The following is a 16,157-nucleotide window of genomic DNA, read 5'->3' on the forward strand; positions in this document are numbered from 1 at the left end:
TGCCACGGTTATTCTACGCCTTATGACGTGAGCAGCAGCTAAAGGAAGGAACACGCCTAACTGGAGGCTGCCAGTTGGAAGATAGTCTACAAACGGGAGCAAATGCTTTAGACAATGGCCAAAAACTCAGCCAAATTCATTTACATTAAGTGTTTTTTTTATAACTCTCACCTATGCAACTCAGGTCTCAACTTTAAAAATCCTTGTCTCAATGAGCACTCACCTGGTTAAAATACCGAACTTAGAAACAAAAGCGTACAGGTGTGTTCTATATGTTGCTTCAGAGCCGAGTGAATTGCTTCGTGTTCATCTGCCAAACAAGTCGTCAAGCGAAAGAACACGATAAATTAAGCAACAAAGTAAACATTTCTTCGGTGGGGAAATGTGTTTCTTCATCCACTTAATGGCGAACGGGCTCAGACCGTAAACGTCACGACAGATTTAAACCTGGTGTAGGTAATCTGAAGCGGCCACCAGTGACAAAAAGCCAGGGCATCAGAGCCGTCGGCTCGGTGCTCCCATGCAGGCTGCACACGAACACCCGGGGGCCAACCGGTTAACGCAATCAACCTGCAAGCAACTAAGATCCTTCATATTCCCATGGTGTGTCAACCTGATCACAGCATATACACGGAGGTAAATAAAAATTATAGCAAGGCCATTATTGCTCTGCAGTACTTTGGTGGATGTTGAACGTGCGAGTAACGAACAGGGCCTGCCAACACGAAACAAAATAACAAGCAAACAAACCATGCATCACTCCCAGATAATTAAAGCAGGCAGAATCAGCGCCTCTGTTTCACAGAAAAGTTATTTAGACCGGTTCACACGACTGTCCAGTCCCAACAGGGGAAGAGGCTGGCAGATGTTTCTAAATTAACCTAAAAGGTTATTTTCAAATGATACATATGGAATATACTGGCATGTGCCAGGCATACACTCGGAAATGAAACTGTTATTTATAGCCAAGCGAGCGCTGACGGTGAAAATGCAACGGGCTTAGGCATCACATTCGCAGCAAGACGGCACCCTTGGGTGATTCCCCGCAGATCGTAGTGTGATCCATTGTCGGCATCTGCCCAGACGCCCTTCAGACAACTGGAAGGTCACGGGGTTGAAATCTCCTAAGGTGATAGACACCGTACATCATCCTTCCTGGGTCGATAAAATATGTAACATTTGTGTGGGAGGTCAACAGTCATGCCCGCCATAAAAAAACGTGACGTTTCCAAAACTGGCTCAGGTCTGCCAATGGACAATGGTCTCGTTGAGGAGAGCCGTCTGGAAAATAGTTTATATACAGCCACATGAGGAAACGTGAGCAATTTCTGCACAAATCCATGATGGGCGTTTTATCCAGTGACACAACCAATTATGTTTTGTCACTGGATAAGATAATTGTAAGCAGATTCCAGTTGGAATTGTTTCTGATTATATTCACGCTATATATTCCTCAGACACAGTCAGAGGCAGCTGTCAGCTCTCGAGTGCACAGGCCACACGCTGAAATGTGCTGCCCAGGCAAGCGAGGGTAAATGTGCAATTACAGCACGTGTGTTTCAATGCGCCTGCGTTGGGGCCTCCACCCACAAAAGACACCCCATCCACACCATGCTCACCACCCTCACCACCCGCAGCACCCGCAGCACCCTCACCACGCTCACCACCCACACCACTCACACCACCCTCACCACCCACACCACCCTCACCACCCTCGCCACCCACAGCCCTCACACCACCCTCACCACCCACACCACTCACACCACCCTCACCACCCACACCACTCACACCACTCACACCACCCTCACCACCCACAGCCTCACATCACCCTCACAACCCTCACCACCCACAGCCCTCACACCACCCTCACCACCCACAGCACCCTCACCACCCTCACCACCCACACCACCCTCACCACCCACACCACCCTCACCACCCACAGCCCTCACACCACCCACACCACCCACACCACCCACACCACCCACACCACCCTCACTACCCGCAGCACCCTCACCATCCGCACCACCCTCACCACCCTCACCACGAGCGACAGCAGCAGCAGAATAATCTTGGCACCAGCACTAAAATAGGCAACACGCTGCATGCAGAATTGGCAATCACATAGTGCACAGCGAGGCAGAAAGATAATCGTCAGAAGTGAATGTGTGTGTCTCTCAGGGAGATGAGGCTACCTCCTGAGTCGCACCCGATATCGTTGGTGTTCAACTGTGGCAAGCGGATGGGTCTCAGCACAACCACCAGGGACTATATGAAACATAACGGTGTGAGGGTTTGTTTTCACGTCCGAGGCGCAGAGACGAGAGTGAGGGATCATGGGTAGATGGCGGGGTAGGTCAGGTGGCGGCAGGGGGTGACTCACAGCTGCACGTCCGTGGCCCGTGCCAGGAATTGCCGATGGTAAGAGTTATAAAAAGATTTCTGAAGGCACTGACAAAGAAACAACGTAACAATTCACGAATTTGTTTTCTCGCGTTACTAAGCCGCCATTCTAGCTCCGACGCATAAAACGTAAAGCATTACTCTGAATATCCAAGGTGAGTGTTACATTTGCATAAGCCCTTTGCTTTGCCCATCTTTTACCGTCACTTAATTACAATGCAGCCTTTCAAATAAGACTTGTAAAGTGTCGCAGGATGTTACACACAGTGTGCATTCAAAGCGTCACACCTTCTCAAGGACTATTTTAAGCCTTGATACGACATCCACGATTAAAGCAGAGGTTCTTGCTAGAGGCAACAGAGCAAGAGGGTTTCTGTATGTCAATATGTTGAACTTCTTTTGCACCATATGTAGCCGACCATGCTTATCAGAGGCGCGGTGGGGGGGGGATCAACTAAACACAAACATAATTAATGAGTCATCATCATCATTAGACCTCCTTTGCCAGTACCAAAATATAATAATAGGGTTTTCCCCCTTTTTTCTGGCAACAATACTGAAACTTTTTTTACAAGGATTCATGTCGCTGCATCAACCACAATACCTGCGGTCAAAATGCAAACAAAAAACATACTATGATAATATGATGCATTGTCCTTGAAACTGACTGGTCCACACCAAGGGACGGCTTTCTTTTGAGTGCTCACACGTGGGAAGTCACCGCAGCACCCGGAGAAAACCCAGGCGCGAGAGGAGGAAACTCTCTATATTCCACGCAAGTGAAATAGGCAATGTCCACATTTTAGCTGAACTACCTTCTCCTGGCAGGCCAGGGAATGACAACTCAACGGCCACGAGAAGGGAGTTGGTCCCAAACCGTTGGACAATCCACCAAACCCCTCGCGCCTCCACAGTGCTGGGTTACTGCAGGCGTGCACCACGACTGCCCGTGAAACAAAGTTGGTTGACGACAAAGACAAAATATACACCCAAGGGTATAACTGAGAGGGGAGAAAATGTTACAAAATCGGGTGCCAATTGAGTTACAGACGCAAAGCACCCACGGTAATAGCGGCACCATATCAATGCCTATGGAAAGCAGTGGACAAATATAAATAAATAAAATACTGACGGTGAACCCCCCACATTTGATCTGAATCGCAATACGCAAACCGCACGTGCATGTAGACACGCGTCTCCATTCCACCTCAAAAGGACTCTCCGCAGAGCACACAAACCGAAACGTTTATCCGGCAACTGGATGGAACTGCACGTAAGCAGGGGGTTTAATGCCGCTTCGGGAACGTTTAACGGCGCTTCGAGCAGCCCTTCAGCACCACGGACAGCTCCCCCCGTAGATTGGCTCGCACGTGGAAGCCCAACGCGGAAGCGGAGGCTGCGAGCAAAGACTGCCGACTGCCGGCTGCCACCACCTAGCGGCAAGACAGGAAACGCGGTGCGGCGCACGGCGGCACCACCACAGCCACCCGCGCTCCGACTGCTCGTGGCCTTTTGAGGCAATGCGGCACGCAGCCTTCCTCACCATTATCTCATTACCGGGATTTCAATTTAAATCAGCCTGTTATAAAATAACATTAAACCTATCTAACGCGAAACACATGTTCACGTGGGGTAAATAAAGAGCGTAGGTTCATCTGGATGGAATATTTTGGACGACAAATTATTTTTTCGGAAATAATTAGGTATTCCCAGGAACAAACATAAAGCAGCTAATTAATAATGCACGAAAATAATTTACTTGCCCCATAACATATAAGCCTCCTGCAATGCCCATCTTCACTGGTGGATTTGAACCAGTACCAAGCATTCAACATTCTGCTTGCAGGGATCATGGTAACAGTGGTCTCACCAGCTGGTGATTATTTTACTGACCCTGGATGATGATGATGATAATAATAATGGAGTTGAGCAACCATGGCCAGGATTCGACTAATTTTCTCACACTGCGCACTGCGGCTCTAGCAACTGAACCCTATCCTGCCCTAACCATAACAGAGAAGTTGGCCTCTAAGATCAGTCTCCTTCACTAATTTTCAGGGGGGGGGGGGGGGGGGCACTTTTGCCGATGAGACATCATCAGTGTGAGGGTCCGCCACACATTTGAAACCATTGGGGTTTAACAGCACGATGACGATGGGGGTGGGGGGTGTTTTCACATTCCTATATTGTCGGGGGCCGCACTAAAGGCCACCAGGGGAAACCAGTGGCCCGCAGGCCTTGCAATTGAGAACACGGTCTTAGGTGAACAAAATACCCCAATAAATACGGTAACAGAGTGGACCACTAAAATGTGGCCAGCCAGTTGCAAACCAAAGCCATTGTGAGTGCAGTTTAAAGCATCCTTAATGATCAGTCCTGCATACCATTGTGAGTGCAGTCTAAAGCATCCTTACTGATCAGTCCTGCATACCCACAGGCAAGAGATTACGAAATGACGCATGAATGAAAGAGCTCTAGAGTGTGCATGGGAAATTGAAGCACTGTGCTGAATAGACCCCAAATTAGTTGAGGATGGAGACTTGCAAGGCCCAAGAGAGCAAACGATGTCGGAGAGATAGCTGCCACAAGCACTGGCGGAGCCAGTGGGGGGGGTGGCACGATAGAAATCCCTAATTTCGATCAGATGATTGGGGTTTACTAGTAATACATCGGCATTTTGCGACCCCCACTGCCACTGTGTAGCATATTATTACATGCCAGGGACTCTATGAGATGATATGACAATAGTCTGAGTCCATAATTGGCAATAAGTAACGGCAAAGCAGTTATACAAGTGACTCATAGTTGCGTATACAGGACACGACTTCCCTGAAGGCATCAACACCTTCAGCGAGCGCGATGCCGATCACACAACGCGGTTCGAATTCGACCCTCGATCGATGGCTGCGCCATCGCCGTACATGCGTCGAATAAAAAGCAAGGGACAACTCCTTACTTACTAACAACTCCTTACTAACAACTCCTTACTTACTAACAACTCCTCTATCCTTTTTCATTGCTGGAGGGGTTGCCCCCCCCCCCCACCTGAAAATCCTGGCTCCGCCATTGGCCACAAGGCACAAGGATAACGACAAACAGGCAGCCTGTCTGGTGCACCTCGAACACGGAGAATAGTCAACCACGACAAAGTAACTGTGAGACAATACAAATTATTCTTGCATAACCAAGGCTACCCAGCTTTCGTTACCGCACGGTATCATAAGTCAAAGGGCTTTTGCCTGGCTAAGTAACGGACACGGATAGGCATTCTATTACGTGGAATATTATTTCCAAGCTGGGCCATATTCAGTCCTTGGGCCAGACCACATATCGGTACCACCCGAGGTGGCAACACCTCAATGGTGCCATTTTATGTTACACCAACAGAAGTAAACTAATACACGATAACCTCTCCAAATGAACAGCTGTTTAATTTTTCTCGCAGGAAACCTGTTTTTGCACCTATCGCAATCACGCTTATTTGCCTGGACGTTAGAAATGCAACATTCCAACACCTCTACTGTTAATTAAGACAATAAATAATTTATAGAATGGACGTTTGTCCCCGAGGCATGTATTTCATACATATTCTTACATTCATGCACGCCCGTTCTTCAATGTCAGTGACTTAGTTAAGTCTGCAATAAATTTGCGCTAGCTGTTTTCCTTCTGTTTCTCGCACAACTGTGAGATCCGGATCTCGACACAACCTCGCCTCTCAGCTGTGGCCGCCCGCATTGCTGTTGTATGTCTCTCAGTATTATCTCAACAAGTTAATCTGAGTAACTCTGCTCTGCAACACTGCTGCATTATCCTCCGTCGCTTCATCCGCCACCTGTGACCGTGGCGTCTGACAGTCCCGTGCGGCCGTCAACGACCATAGATCAACGACAAATGAGCAGCCGAAGGCAATGTGGAATCGGGAGGACGGTCGCTGCTTACTAATGTCAGGATGTTTAACATTTTTAATTCCCTACGCGACCCCATCACGCGCCTACGTCAACATCCCACGTGCAGGCTGGGGGTGTGAGCCTCCAGTCAACCGCGCGTCATCACTACGCTCAACCAAATAAACCAGCATAGCCTTAACTCTACGGCGAAGGAAATCCTAGAACTTACCACAGCACTGATCTCCATCTCGGTGATATATATCATATGATATATATATCACTGACATTAAAATGCACACTCTCAGTTGGTAGTTGACATTCCAAGTGGACTGCGACCCTCGAATGAATGGCGCCGCTCCCGTAGTCACCACCACATCCCCCCTCCCCCCACCCCCGTGTCCACCACCCCCCCCCGCCCCGTGATCCGTGGATAAAAAAATAAATCAATGTAGCCACACCGGTAGCCAAGAGCAGTTCATGCGAACGCCGTCGCAAGAGATCACACACGTTTGGCACCAAAGGTCCTTCGCTGACTGATGACCAAAAGAATAACGTTGAAGATTATCCCCTTGCACTCGGGTCATAGCCGTGATCTTGCCCAAGCATTACAGGTATCCTTAACAAGAAAGGTTAGACACACAGTTCAGACATGAACCCCGAATGCTAATCTTATACCTTACACGCATATTAACCGTTAAAAAAGAAACGCTAATATCTGTGTGACAAAGTGACTGTGTAGAAGGTGATCGTGTATAAAAGTATAATTCACCAGAATGAGAAGACAACCACTACAAGAACAATGAAATCGTTAGAAAGGTGCGGATTAAACGAATTGTAATTCTGGGTGCTGTTCGTAACGAGCAAAACGCTCATGATGAAACCACGTGCACTTAGCATGCTGTATGCTACCTTGATGTATGGTTACCTTGTGTATGGTACCTTGCTATAATGTACCTTGTGCATGGTTACCTTGTTGTAATGTAGCTTTGCTGTAATGAGCTGTGATGTTGACCCCTCACTCTTTACAAGTACTCAGTGGTTTGCAAAAACCTGCCTCTCAATAGCCCCGTCAATATTCACAAGGCATTTCACTAGACGTACACCTCACAGACTTACAACACAGGCAAACTGCTTTCACGGCTCAGGATTCTTTCGAGCCTCTCTCACTCTCCAACCTCACGCACTCTGACCCCATCTCGCCACTGCAGCCCGCACGCTCCGCTAAGTACTGCATTCTCCAATGAACCTGCGTGGACCTTCTCATCAAGGGAGGTCACCTCTTGCCTTCTTGCTGCTCTGAAAGACTGAGACCAGCTCTCTGGCTTGCCGCCAGACCTGCATATGGTTTCCCATGGTTTACTGTATGATAGTTGGGTAGTTGCAGCCCTTTAGCGTCCATATACTAAATGCCTCTGTTGATATGACTTTAACATAGCTATTTCTGTGACCAGTCACAAGCTAATCCCTCAGCTATTTCAATGCTAAATTCTCCTGTTTGATATGTAAACCCCTTTGTCAACGCGATTTACTTCTCTCACCTAGCTTAAAAGACGCTGCGAATCTTAGCAGCGTTCATTGAAGTGCTGTCGTCCCGACAGTTCTGTTCCTTCACCTGAAGAAGGCTACTTGTGTTGTGGCCGAAACGTCGTGAGAATTTTATTTTATTATGTTTTATTTTTATTACTTTATTGTTTCCATTCTACGTGACTTACCGAAAGAACCAAGAAGATGAATCCCTGCAGTCACGAAAGCTTTAAATCGAAAAGCTGTATAATTTGTTTTGAAATGGGCACCTTAACAGCCCATAGTAAATTATACCGCTATAAACTACATTCGACCAAAAATTACATTTTGAAACACAAGCTATGACACCACCAAAATAATTTATTTTTCTTGCGAATTGTGTTATCTGTACAGTATAGGATGTGTTTGGTCATTCCCTGTGGAAATAATTCCACATGTGCTTAAATGAAAAGTGTGCTTTTATCAGAACTTGCGCTTTCTCCCACCCCCCCCCCGCCACCAGTGTTATGTAAGTATGTTGCTGAAGTTGAGAACTGTTCTGACATAAGGTGTGCTTATACCCAGACTCCACTGCACGAGCAGATGGGGTCATTTCATTATGTATTTGAACCTCATGGCGGGACCCCGGGGTCCCATAAGCCCCCGGCTCTCGCATAAACCTTATATTGTAATGTAAACATTATATTATAAACATTATATTGTAATGTAAACAAAAACTTTTCTCTTTATCACCAATGGGTTTGAAGGATGGTGGCAAGTGTTGTCTTGTTAAACTATGCCCTTAAAACTGAAAACTACTCACCTGCAGTACCTCTATTTAAATACACTATCGAAAAAATCATTTACACCCCTCTATCAAGCATCGTGTTTCTCAGTGTGGATTTGTGAACACACTTTGTATACAGTACATAAAACAGTACGCGTATTCAATGTGCTGTTCATATGGTAACAAGCGTTTATACCAATGTTACTCTACAGAGTAGTGGGTCGCCGCTCCTCTTATCCGCATTGATAACGAGCGGTATGTGCGGACTATGGCTTAACCGTAAAAAACAACCTATCTGCACAGATGCAACGGACAAGAGAAGTATTATCAAACAGGAGGAATTAACGGTGCAACGCATCTCATCTGTTAAATATCTGCAGGTAATAGGATTGTCATCGATTGATCCTGGCTGCAGACATTGGTAGGTCACAAATAATAATGAAGATAAGAGAGCAGTTTCACTGTATTATGCATTCCGTTATGACAAATAAAGGACTTAAGTCTTGTAGGCAGTTTGAGCAGCTTTGGATAAGACTTGTTATGATCCTGCCCATACCCGAGCATGGAGTGCATTCGCTTGTTCAGCTCTTCTGCGCGTTCGTCCTCGCTATGCTTGCACGACACGACGACAGAATGATCCGCGCCAGGTGGGTCGCGGCGTTTGTGTGCGCGGTGGGACGGAGTAGCCAAAAATATATTATTGTATAAACTACGTTATTAAAAGTGTGGCGGAAATGGCATTCAAAATATTGTGTACATCCACACACACACACACACACTCTCGCATGTCATCCAACGCAGAACCTGAGCTGTCAAGCAGAAGGGGTTTCCGTTTGTGAAGTCTCACTCAGCCGCTCACAACACTCACAGACGTGCTTCCTCAACAGCTCGTAGACTTACCTAGAACGACAAAAACACAGAGAGGACCAGGGTGAGTGATGCACACGGTCAACCCTTTACCGTTCCGTGACATATGCAAGTTGCGGGGTGGAGTACCGTTCACCGCTGAATCTCGGAACGCGCAAGCAGTTAGCATTTATTTCATTTACACTTTACATCATTTTTAGAAATATATTATATCCGATCACCGCTAATTAACCCTTTCCCATTCCGAGACATCTGCAAGTTGCAGGGTGGGTCCCGTTCACAGCTGAATCTCGGAATACGCAAGCGGTTCTCGTAAATTTTATTGAGAAATGCAGAGAACCGTAGCGACACGACCGCACTCGATGACAGCTGGCGCCAAACTGTGCCATACGCCCTCCCACACGACCTTGTGGGAGCCTCAGTACCGATAAAGTTATTACATTTTTTCTTCCGATTCCGTTCCGATTGACGTACAAATGCTGATATCGGAACAAACCGGAAGAAAAACGTACACGTTGGGGAAGGGTTAACAATAACAACACACCAGCACTGCCTAACATCGGTGAGATTGTACTACTGTCTAAAACTCGCGATTCAAGGAATTGTCACCATTCAGGGTCATCATGAAACTTAAGAATCAATTTCGTTTTGAACAGTCTACTCGCTTCTCGCCTGAGCCGATACACATTCAGGAGATAAATGCCAATGTCGACGAGGCCTGCGTGCCACGAGAGGGCTTCAAGAGAGAGTTTGCGTCGTTTTACTATTTCCTCCTTCGTCGAAGATTTGGTTGGGAGATGGTAGCCTTCTGGTGACCCACCCGTTACAGTGGCGAGAGGGAGACACGGTGGCGAGATGTTAACTCCCTCGCCTGGCATGCAGGTCATGGGCTCGATCCCGACCCTGACGCCTGCTGTATATTTGGAATTTGCATGCCTCTCTCTCCGTGGTTGCGTGGATTTTTCTCCAGGTCCTACAGTTTTCCGCTCCGCATTTAGAAACGTGCATTTAAAGTATTTGGCTGCGAGAAATTTACACATGATCAGCCACTACATTGAGGTACCATTTGTGGCCAGGTTGCTTCTGAAAAAGAGCTATATAGCTCAGTGAGCCTTACCAGGTAAAATAGAAATAGTTTCGTTTAAAATAGTTTAAATCGTTACATGCAATTATGTCGCCTTAAACACAACTAATACTGTAATCGAGGCAGAAGGGACGTGATTAATTCAAATTATTTAACATTGTGGTGAATGTAGTGCCTATAGAGGCTGTGAGGGTTATTCGAAACCGTTCCATGGACGATGCTGTACGCCAAAAGAAATGAACGAAAACTCACATGCATGGCAATGCATGAATAACAACTGATTGTAATTTATTCATCCTATACATTCTTACATGCCTAAAATGTGGGTTATTTCATGTCAGGTCACTTAAATTCATGAATTTCTGTCACAGTCGTACGTACCAGAGAAGACGTGGTCAAATTCCAGATCGGATGTCAGTAGGTCAAACTGCGTCCGAGTTAAGGGTCACACAGAAAGTTTCCCCTTTGTCTTGCGCGCACTGGCACTGAATTTTATTCCAGATGCAGTTTTTGCTAAATCAAAACATTCATCAACTCGGGTTGCCTTTCTAATTTTATCAGAGGAAATTAACAGCAGGGGCGAGGGGAGTTGTCAAATACATAAAGCAAAGTCTAAATACAAAAATAAAACAACTGCAGCAGACTTTTTCATTAAAAGCGCTTCTTTAGTGTGCTCGTGTGCACACACATTGCGCCTTGGCAGTTGGTAAGAGAGGTTTTTTAGAGAAGCTTCAAATCTAGAAGAGAGGTTTTGTTTGCGGGTGTGGTCGCAACTCGGATCGTTGTCAGATCACATTCTCAGTGCCCGAGCTGCACACCGTCTACCACCTGACGCTCACTCCTGCATATTCTCCCCAGCCCTCACCGCAGCCATACACGACTGCTAGTCTTGTTTACTATTAACGTTTGACACGAACTGCCCACAACCCCCCCCGCGCCCCCATTTCTGTCTCTCCAGATGCCAGTAAAATATGTGTTGGGTTACTGGCCGGGTTGGCTCTCCTGACCAAAATCACCCAGCAGCATTTGGTTAGACAAGCAAACTATAGACCGGTTTCAACCCTCTCGTCTCATCAGCAGCAAGGCTTGTTATACAAATGCAGATATTATTGGACATGGCCATTTTTATAATTTTTTTAACAAGCCTGACTAAATTAATTTGCTGCAACCATTGAAGGCCCACCTCAGTTAGTCCTCTAAATCCATCTATTATGCAAAATAATACAACCATGATCATTAACCACATTAACTCATGACCAAAACTAACATGTAGAGGTTACGGGACCTCCTTTGCCAGTACCAAAATATGAGACTAGGTGTTCCCCTTTTTTCTGGCAACAAAACAGGTGTTAAGATTTTGATTTAAAGCTTTCGTGACTGCAGGGATTCATATTCTTGGTTGTTTCGGTCAAGTCACGTAGAAGGGAAACAATAATAAAAATATAAAACAAACTTCTCTCGACGTTTCGACTGCAACACAAGCAATCATCATCAGGTGTGAAAACCACAGCAATAAAAATTTGCTGTGGTTTTCACACCTGATGATGATTGCTTGTGCTGCAGTCGAAACATCGTGAGAATTTTATTGTTTTATATTTTTATCATTTTATTGTTTCCCTTCTACGTGACTTTACAGAAAGAACCAAGGATATAGGTGTTAAGATGTTTAAACATGATTCCTTCTAAAAGGTTTCAGTTTGGTGTTTTAACACCTTAACACAACTGTTATGTTGCCAAAAAAAGGGGGGGAAACGTAATTCTCTCATGTAGAGGGTCACATTTAGAAAAAACATATCCACTTAATTTCCGCCTCAAGAGTGCTCGCTCGGTTGCATTCAGCACCGACCACCTCTTTCGCTTCAGCACCCGCCCTGGTAGTCTATCCGCGAACGCGCCGTGGGAAACATTTTAAATTTCCCACCGCGCGGACTTCGGGGGTGCCGAGCATGCCAACAAAAACACCGCACCCATAAAGGAGGTCTCTCAAGACGCGGGGGCTGCAGCTTGTGTGTGTGGTCACCGCTTTCCCTTGTGTTTTTCAGCATTTCCCCAAAATGTGTTGCTGTTGTTGTTTTCAGCCACTGGGGCCTCCTCCCAGCAGACTGCACACACGCGTCTCTTGCAGGTCAGGCGCAGGTTTTGTGGGTCGTGGGCGCATCCAGCAGCGGATTGACGTAACGGATGTCTGCAAATGTGTAGGCCAAGGCTTGCACTGCACTCACGAAACTAAACTTTTTTTATTTTACCAGGTAAGGCCCACTCTGAGCTGTATAGCTCTTTTTCGGAAGCAACCTGGCCACAAATAAAATTGCTCAACAAAGTGGCTTATCACGTGGAAATTTATAGCAGGCAAAGACTGGAATCAGTCGTTTCTAAATGTGGAGGGAAAAACGAGGGGACCCGGAGAAAAATCCACACGACCACATGGAGAGACACGCAAACGTCGTCAGGGTCGGGATCGAAGCCACGACTTCATGTATACCAGGCGAGGTATTTAACATCTCGCCACGGTGGTGCCCGTCAAATTACACACACACACACTGTCGATGCTCTCAAGCATTAAGAGCCCACTGAGATACCATGTGTTTTGCCAGGGGGACGTGGGATAAGGGTCGTAAAGAATGTATCCACCAGTAAAGGTTGCAATGTCTCAGAAGCTGATACATACTCTTTGGTTCTTTCGGTAAAGTCACGTAGGTATAAAATAAAATAAATCACGACGTTTCGGGTGCAACACAAGCATGCTTTCCCACCTGATGACGGACGCTTGTGTTGTGCCCGAAACGTCGAGATTTATTTTATTTTATACCTAAGTGACTTTACCGAAAGAACCAAAGAGTAAGGATTCCTGCAGTCACGAAAGCTTCAAATCAAGCTGATAGATTATTTGTTTTAACCGTCTAACATCCCATCTTTGCATCTTCATACAGACATGATTCATGCAGATTTAAAAATATCTTCCCTTGCTTACCTCCTTGAATGCACCAAGTGCTGCTGTTTGATCGGACGGATCTAAGAGCCCAAATGTGCAACAGCTTGGTGGGATAACACTAAAAGAGATTTTTTTACCGATTTTACCGACATATCAACTGCAAAATACGTCTCAATACCTCTGTAATCATTAAGGACAATAGTAACAATCCTTTATTTATCCAGGCAAGTTCTCACTGAGTCTCAACAGTGGGTTTTTGATATTCTGTAAATTCCGTTTTTTCTCTGCTATCGACGCAATATTATCCTTTCAATTAGATTGTTGGAGAAAGAAAAACCTCCGTGCCTATTTTATATGGCTGTGTTGTGGTGCACGTATACTTTTACTTCTAACCACGGGTTGCCAACCTGAAATGTTTGGCTAGTACAAACATAGACTATCATGGCATGTGCTGTTGGCGAGCACCCATTATAAGGACAGCCAGGAGCCGTTGAGAGGACGGTGGGGCCAGTACCCGGCGCTGTTGCTTACGAAAGGCAGCGGGTGCTAATTTTAGGCGTACACTATCCAGCCGCCAAATTACCAATTGTGTGGGTGGCCAAGGATCGGCGAACAAGACCGATGGCATCGCAACGCGGTGCCATTAGCCACACGGTACCCACCGATGGTGGCGAGGCGTTAACTACCTCGCTTGGTTTGCAGGAGGCCGTGGGTTCGACCCCGACCCCGAAGTCTGTTGCATATTTGGAGTTTGCATTTGTCTCTCCCTCCGTGGTCACGTGGATTTTTCTCCGGGCCCTCCGGGTCTTGCCCTCCACATTTAGAATCAACGTCACGCGTTTATATATAGAGAGCATTTGGCCGCTATAAAATTCCATGTAATAAACCACTTTGTTGGGCTATCATTTGTGATGGCGAGGTCGCTTCTGAAAAAGCGGGCCTTACCCGGTAAGATAAAAAGTTTAGTCGAGTCATTTTAGTTTCGTAGCGGCCTCATATCGGCCACAAGGTACAAGAACCCAAAGAATGCACCGAGCACGCGACTGAACTTTGCTCTCGAGGTTCAGGTCACGTCTTACAATTGCACATCAATACAACGGATCCCCTGTGGGTGTGGCCAGCACCATAATCGGCCACCTTTGCCTCTCCGGGGGTGCTGATGATGACACCACCGAGGCAGATACTCGCGTCGCGTAGTGGCGAGCGCGCACTGCGCTAGTAGGCGGTCTACCCGCGTTAAGATTCCGGGCGCACGGCTGACATCAGTGGCGAGTGATAGCTGAATCACTCCCAAGTCTCCCCCCCCCCGCGGTCAATTCGGCGTATGGTATATATTTTCAAAAGCACACAGACATTGGTAAGCACATTCCATCGCAGGTGATCATGAGGGCCAGTCGCCGGTAAAGGGGGCTGGCGATAAAACAATCGCTGCCATATGATGGAACACGCCGCTCACTGCACATGGGCAAGCATGCAAAACGCCTCGGGCTTGTAAAACAACCAGTTTACACAGCACAGGACCGTCACACACTCACTTTGAACAACCTTGCATCAGCAAAAGCCTTTTGCTTTTAGCGCACTACGTTTGCGGGGTGTGTGCATGCGTATATATACACGCTGCCCCGTACCGTGCTATACACAGACGCGTTACGGCTAAAAAAAAAAGAGACCCCCCCCCCCCCCCTAATCTTTTAGTAGAGCCCTTGCATAAACAAAGCACAACGCAAAAAAAGCAAACGGATTATGATGGAAGGGCCGTCGTATCGGAGAACAAATTGTAAATAATAAATACCGCAGCCGGGGGTGGTGGTGGGGGGGGAGCAAACTGCGTCAAGTCTCGCTTTCACGACACAGCGCGCCTCTCGCTATTCGAGCGCGCACAACGTGATCCAATTACATTCCACAACAATTCAATCAACCGGGGGTTAAAGCAGACTTGTTTGATTACATCTTACACACACTCCCGAAAGCACGCTACGCGCGCCTCGTGCGTGAGACTGTCCACGCGGAAATATACACCACCCATCACGTCGCCGCCGGTGACTGTGTGTACGTATTGGATTATAGTACCGTTCACACATTTCAATTATAAACATATATATCTGAATGCAAAACATCACTGTGCAAACAAGCACACGTTGCATAAGCACACAAGCACACGCACACACAGATACCTACACACGAGTAACATTTTTTTCCCCCACGGATGACAGGAGACGTGACCGGCCCAACGAAATCATCAATAACTTCTCCCTCTTTCCTCCTCCCTCCCTCGCGGCCGCCACGCAACTCGGCGCACCCTCGACCCCCAACATCCGAGCGCCCCCCACCCCACCCCACCCCCACGGGCCCCCCGCCACCCGAGCACGCGAGCCCCCCCGCCGTCCCGCTCTCACCGCCGGCAGCATCGCCGTGCAGCAGCCCCCCCAGCGTCCGGCGGGAGCCAACCCCGACGGACACCGCCCTGCCGCCCGCACCTTGGCTGAAGCAGAGCGGCGAGAACGACGTGCCCGCGGCGGACTTGAGCACGGCCGAGAAGTGGCAAAGGAAACACTCCATGCCTGCGCGGGCAGGGGGGGACGGCGGAGCTCCGCGGGGGGCCGCGGGACGGACGATCGCCCCCCGCCGCTCATTCCCGGTCGACGGGGCGCGTCGGCCGGCTCCCCGCGGCGCCGTTAATTCGCGCCGACCGCG

The 16,157-nt window shown here is 47.5% G+C and overlaps 1 protein-coding gene across 5 annotated transcripts in view; it reads right to left on the reverse strand.

Moving 5' to 3' along the window:
• The window catches only part of LOC116941205 (serine/threonine-protein phosphatase 2A 55 kDa regulatory subunit B beta isoform), a 226,895-nt gene that overhangs the window by 141,430 nt on the left and 69,308 nt on the right, over positions 1-16,157 (reverse strand). Inside the window, exon 1 of one of the 5 annotated variants that reach the window (XM_032951985.2) lies at positions 15,860-16,144. The exons of 2 other annotated variants lie outside the window; for them this stretch is intronic. In XM_032951985.2, the coding sequence (XP_032807876.1) occupies positions 15,860-16,022 (163 nt within the window). In that variant the 5' untranslated portion in view covers positions 16,023-16,144. Of the gene's footprint in view, positions 1-15,641; positions 15,670-15,859; positions 16,145-16,157 lie in introns of those variants that run through there. 2 more of the 5 variants (XM_032951987.2, XM_076066386.1) reach the window with 2 other exon arrangements.

This window comes from Petromyzon marinus, chromosome 11 (genome assembly GCF_048934315.1).
Source record: "Petromyzon marinus isolate PM22_M1 ecotype Great Lakes invasive population chromosome 11, UKy_Petmar_22M1.pri1.0, whole genome shotgun sequence".
In the NCBI taxonomy this organism is placed as follows: Eukaryota; Metazoa; Chordata; class Hyperoartia; order Petromyzontiformes; family Petromyzontidae; genus Petromyzon; species Petromyzon marinus.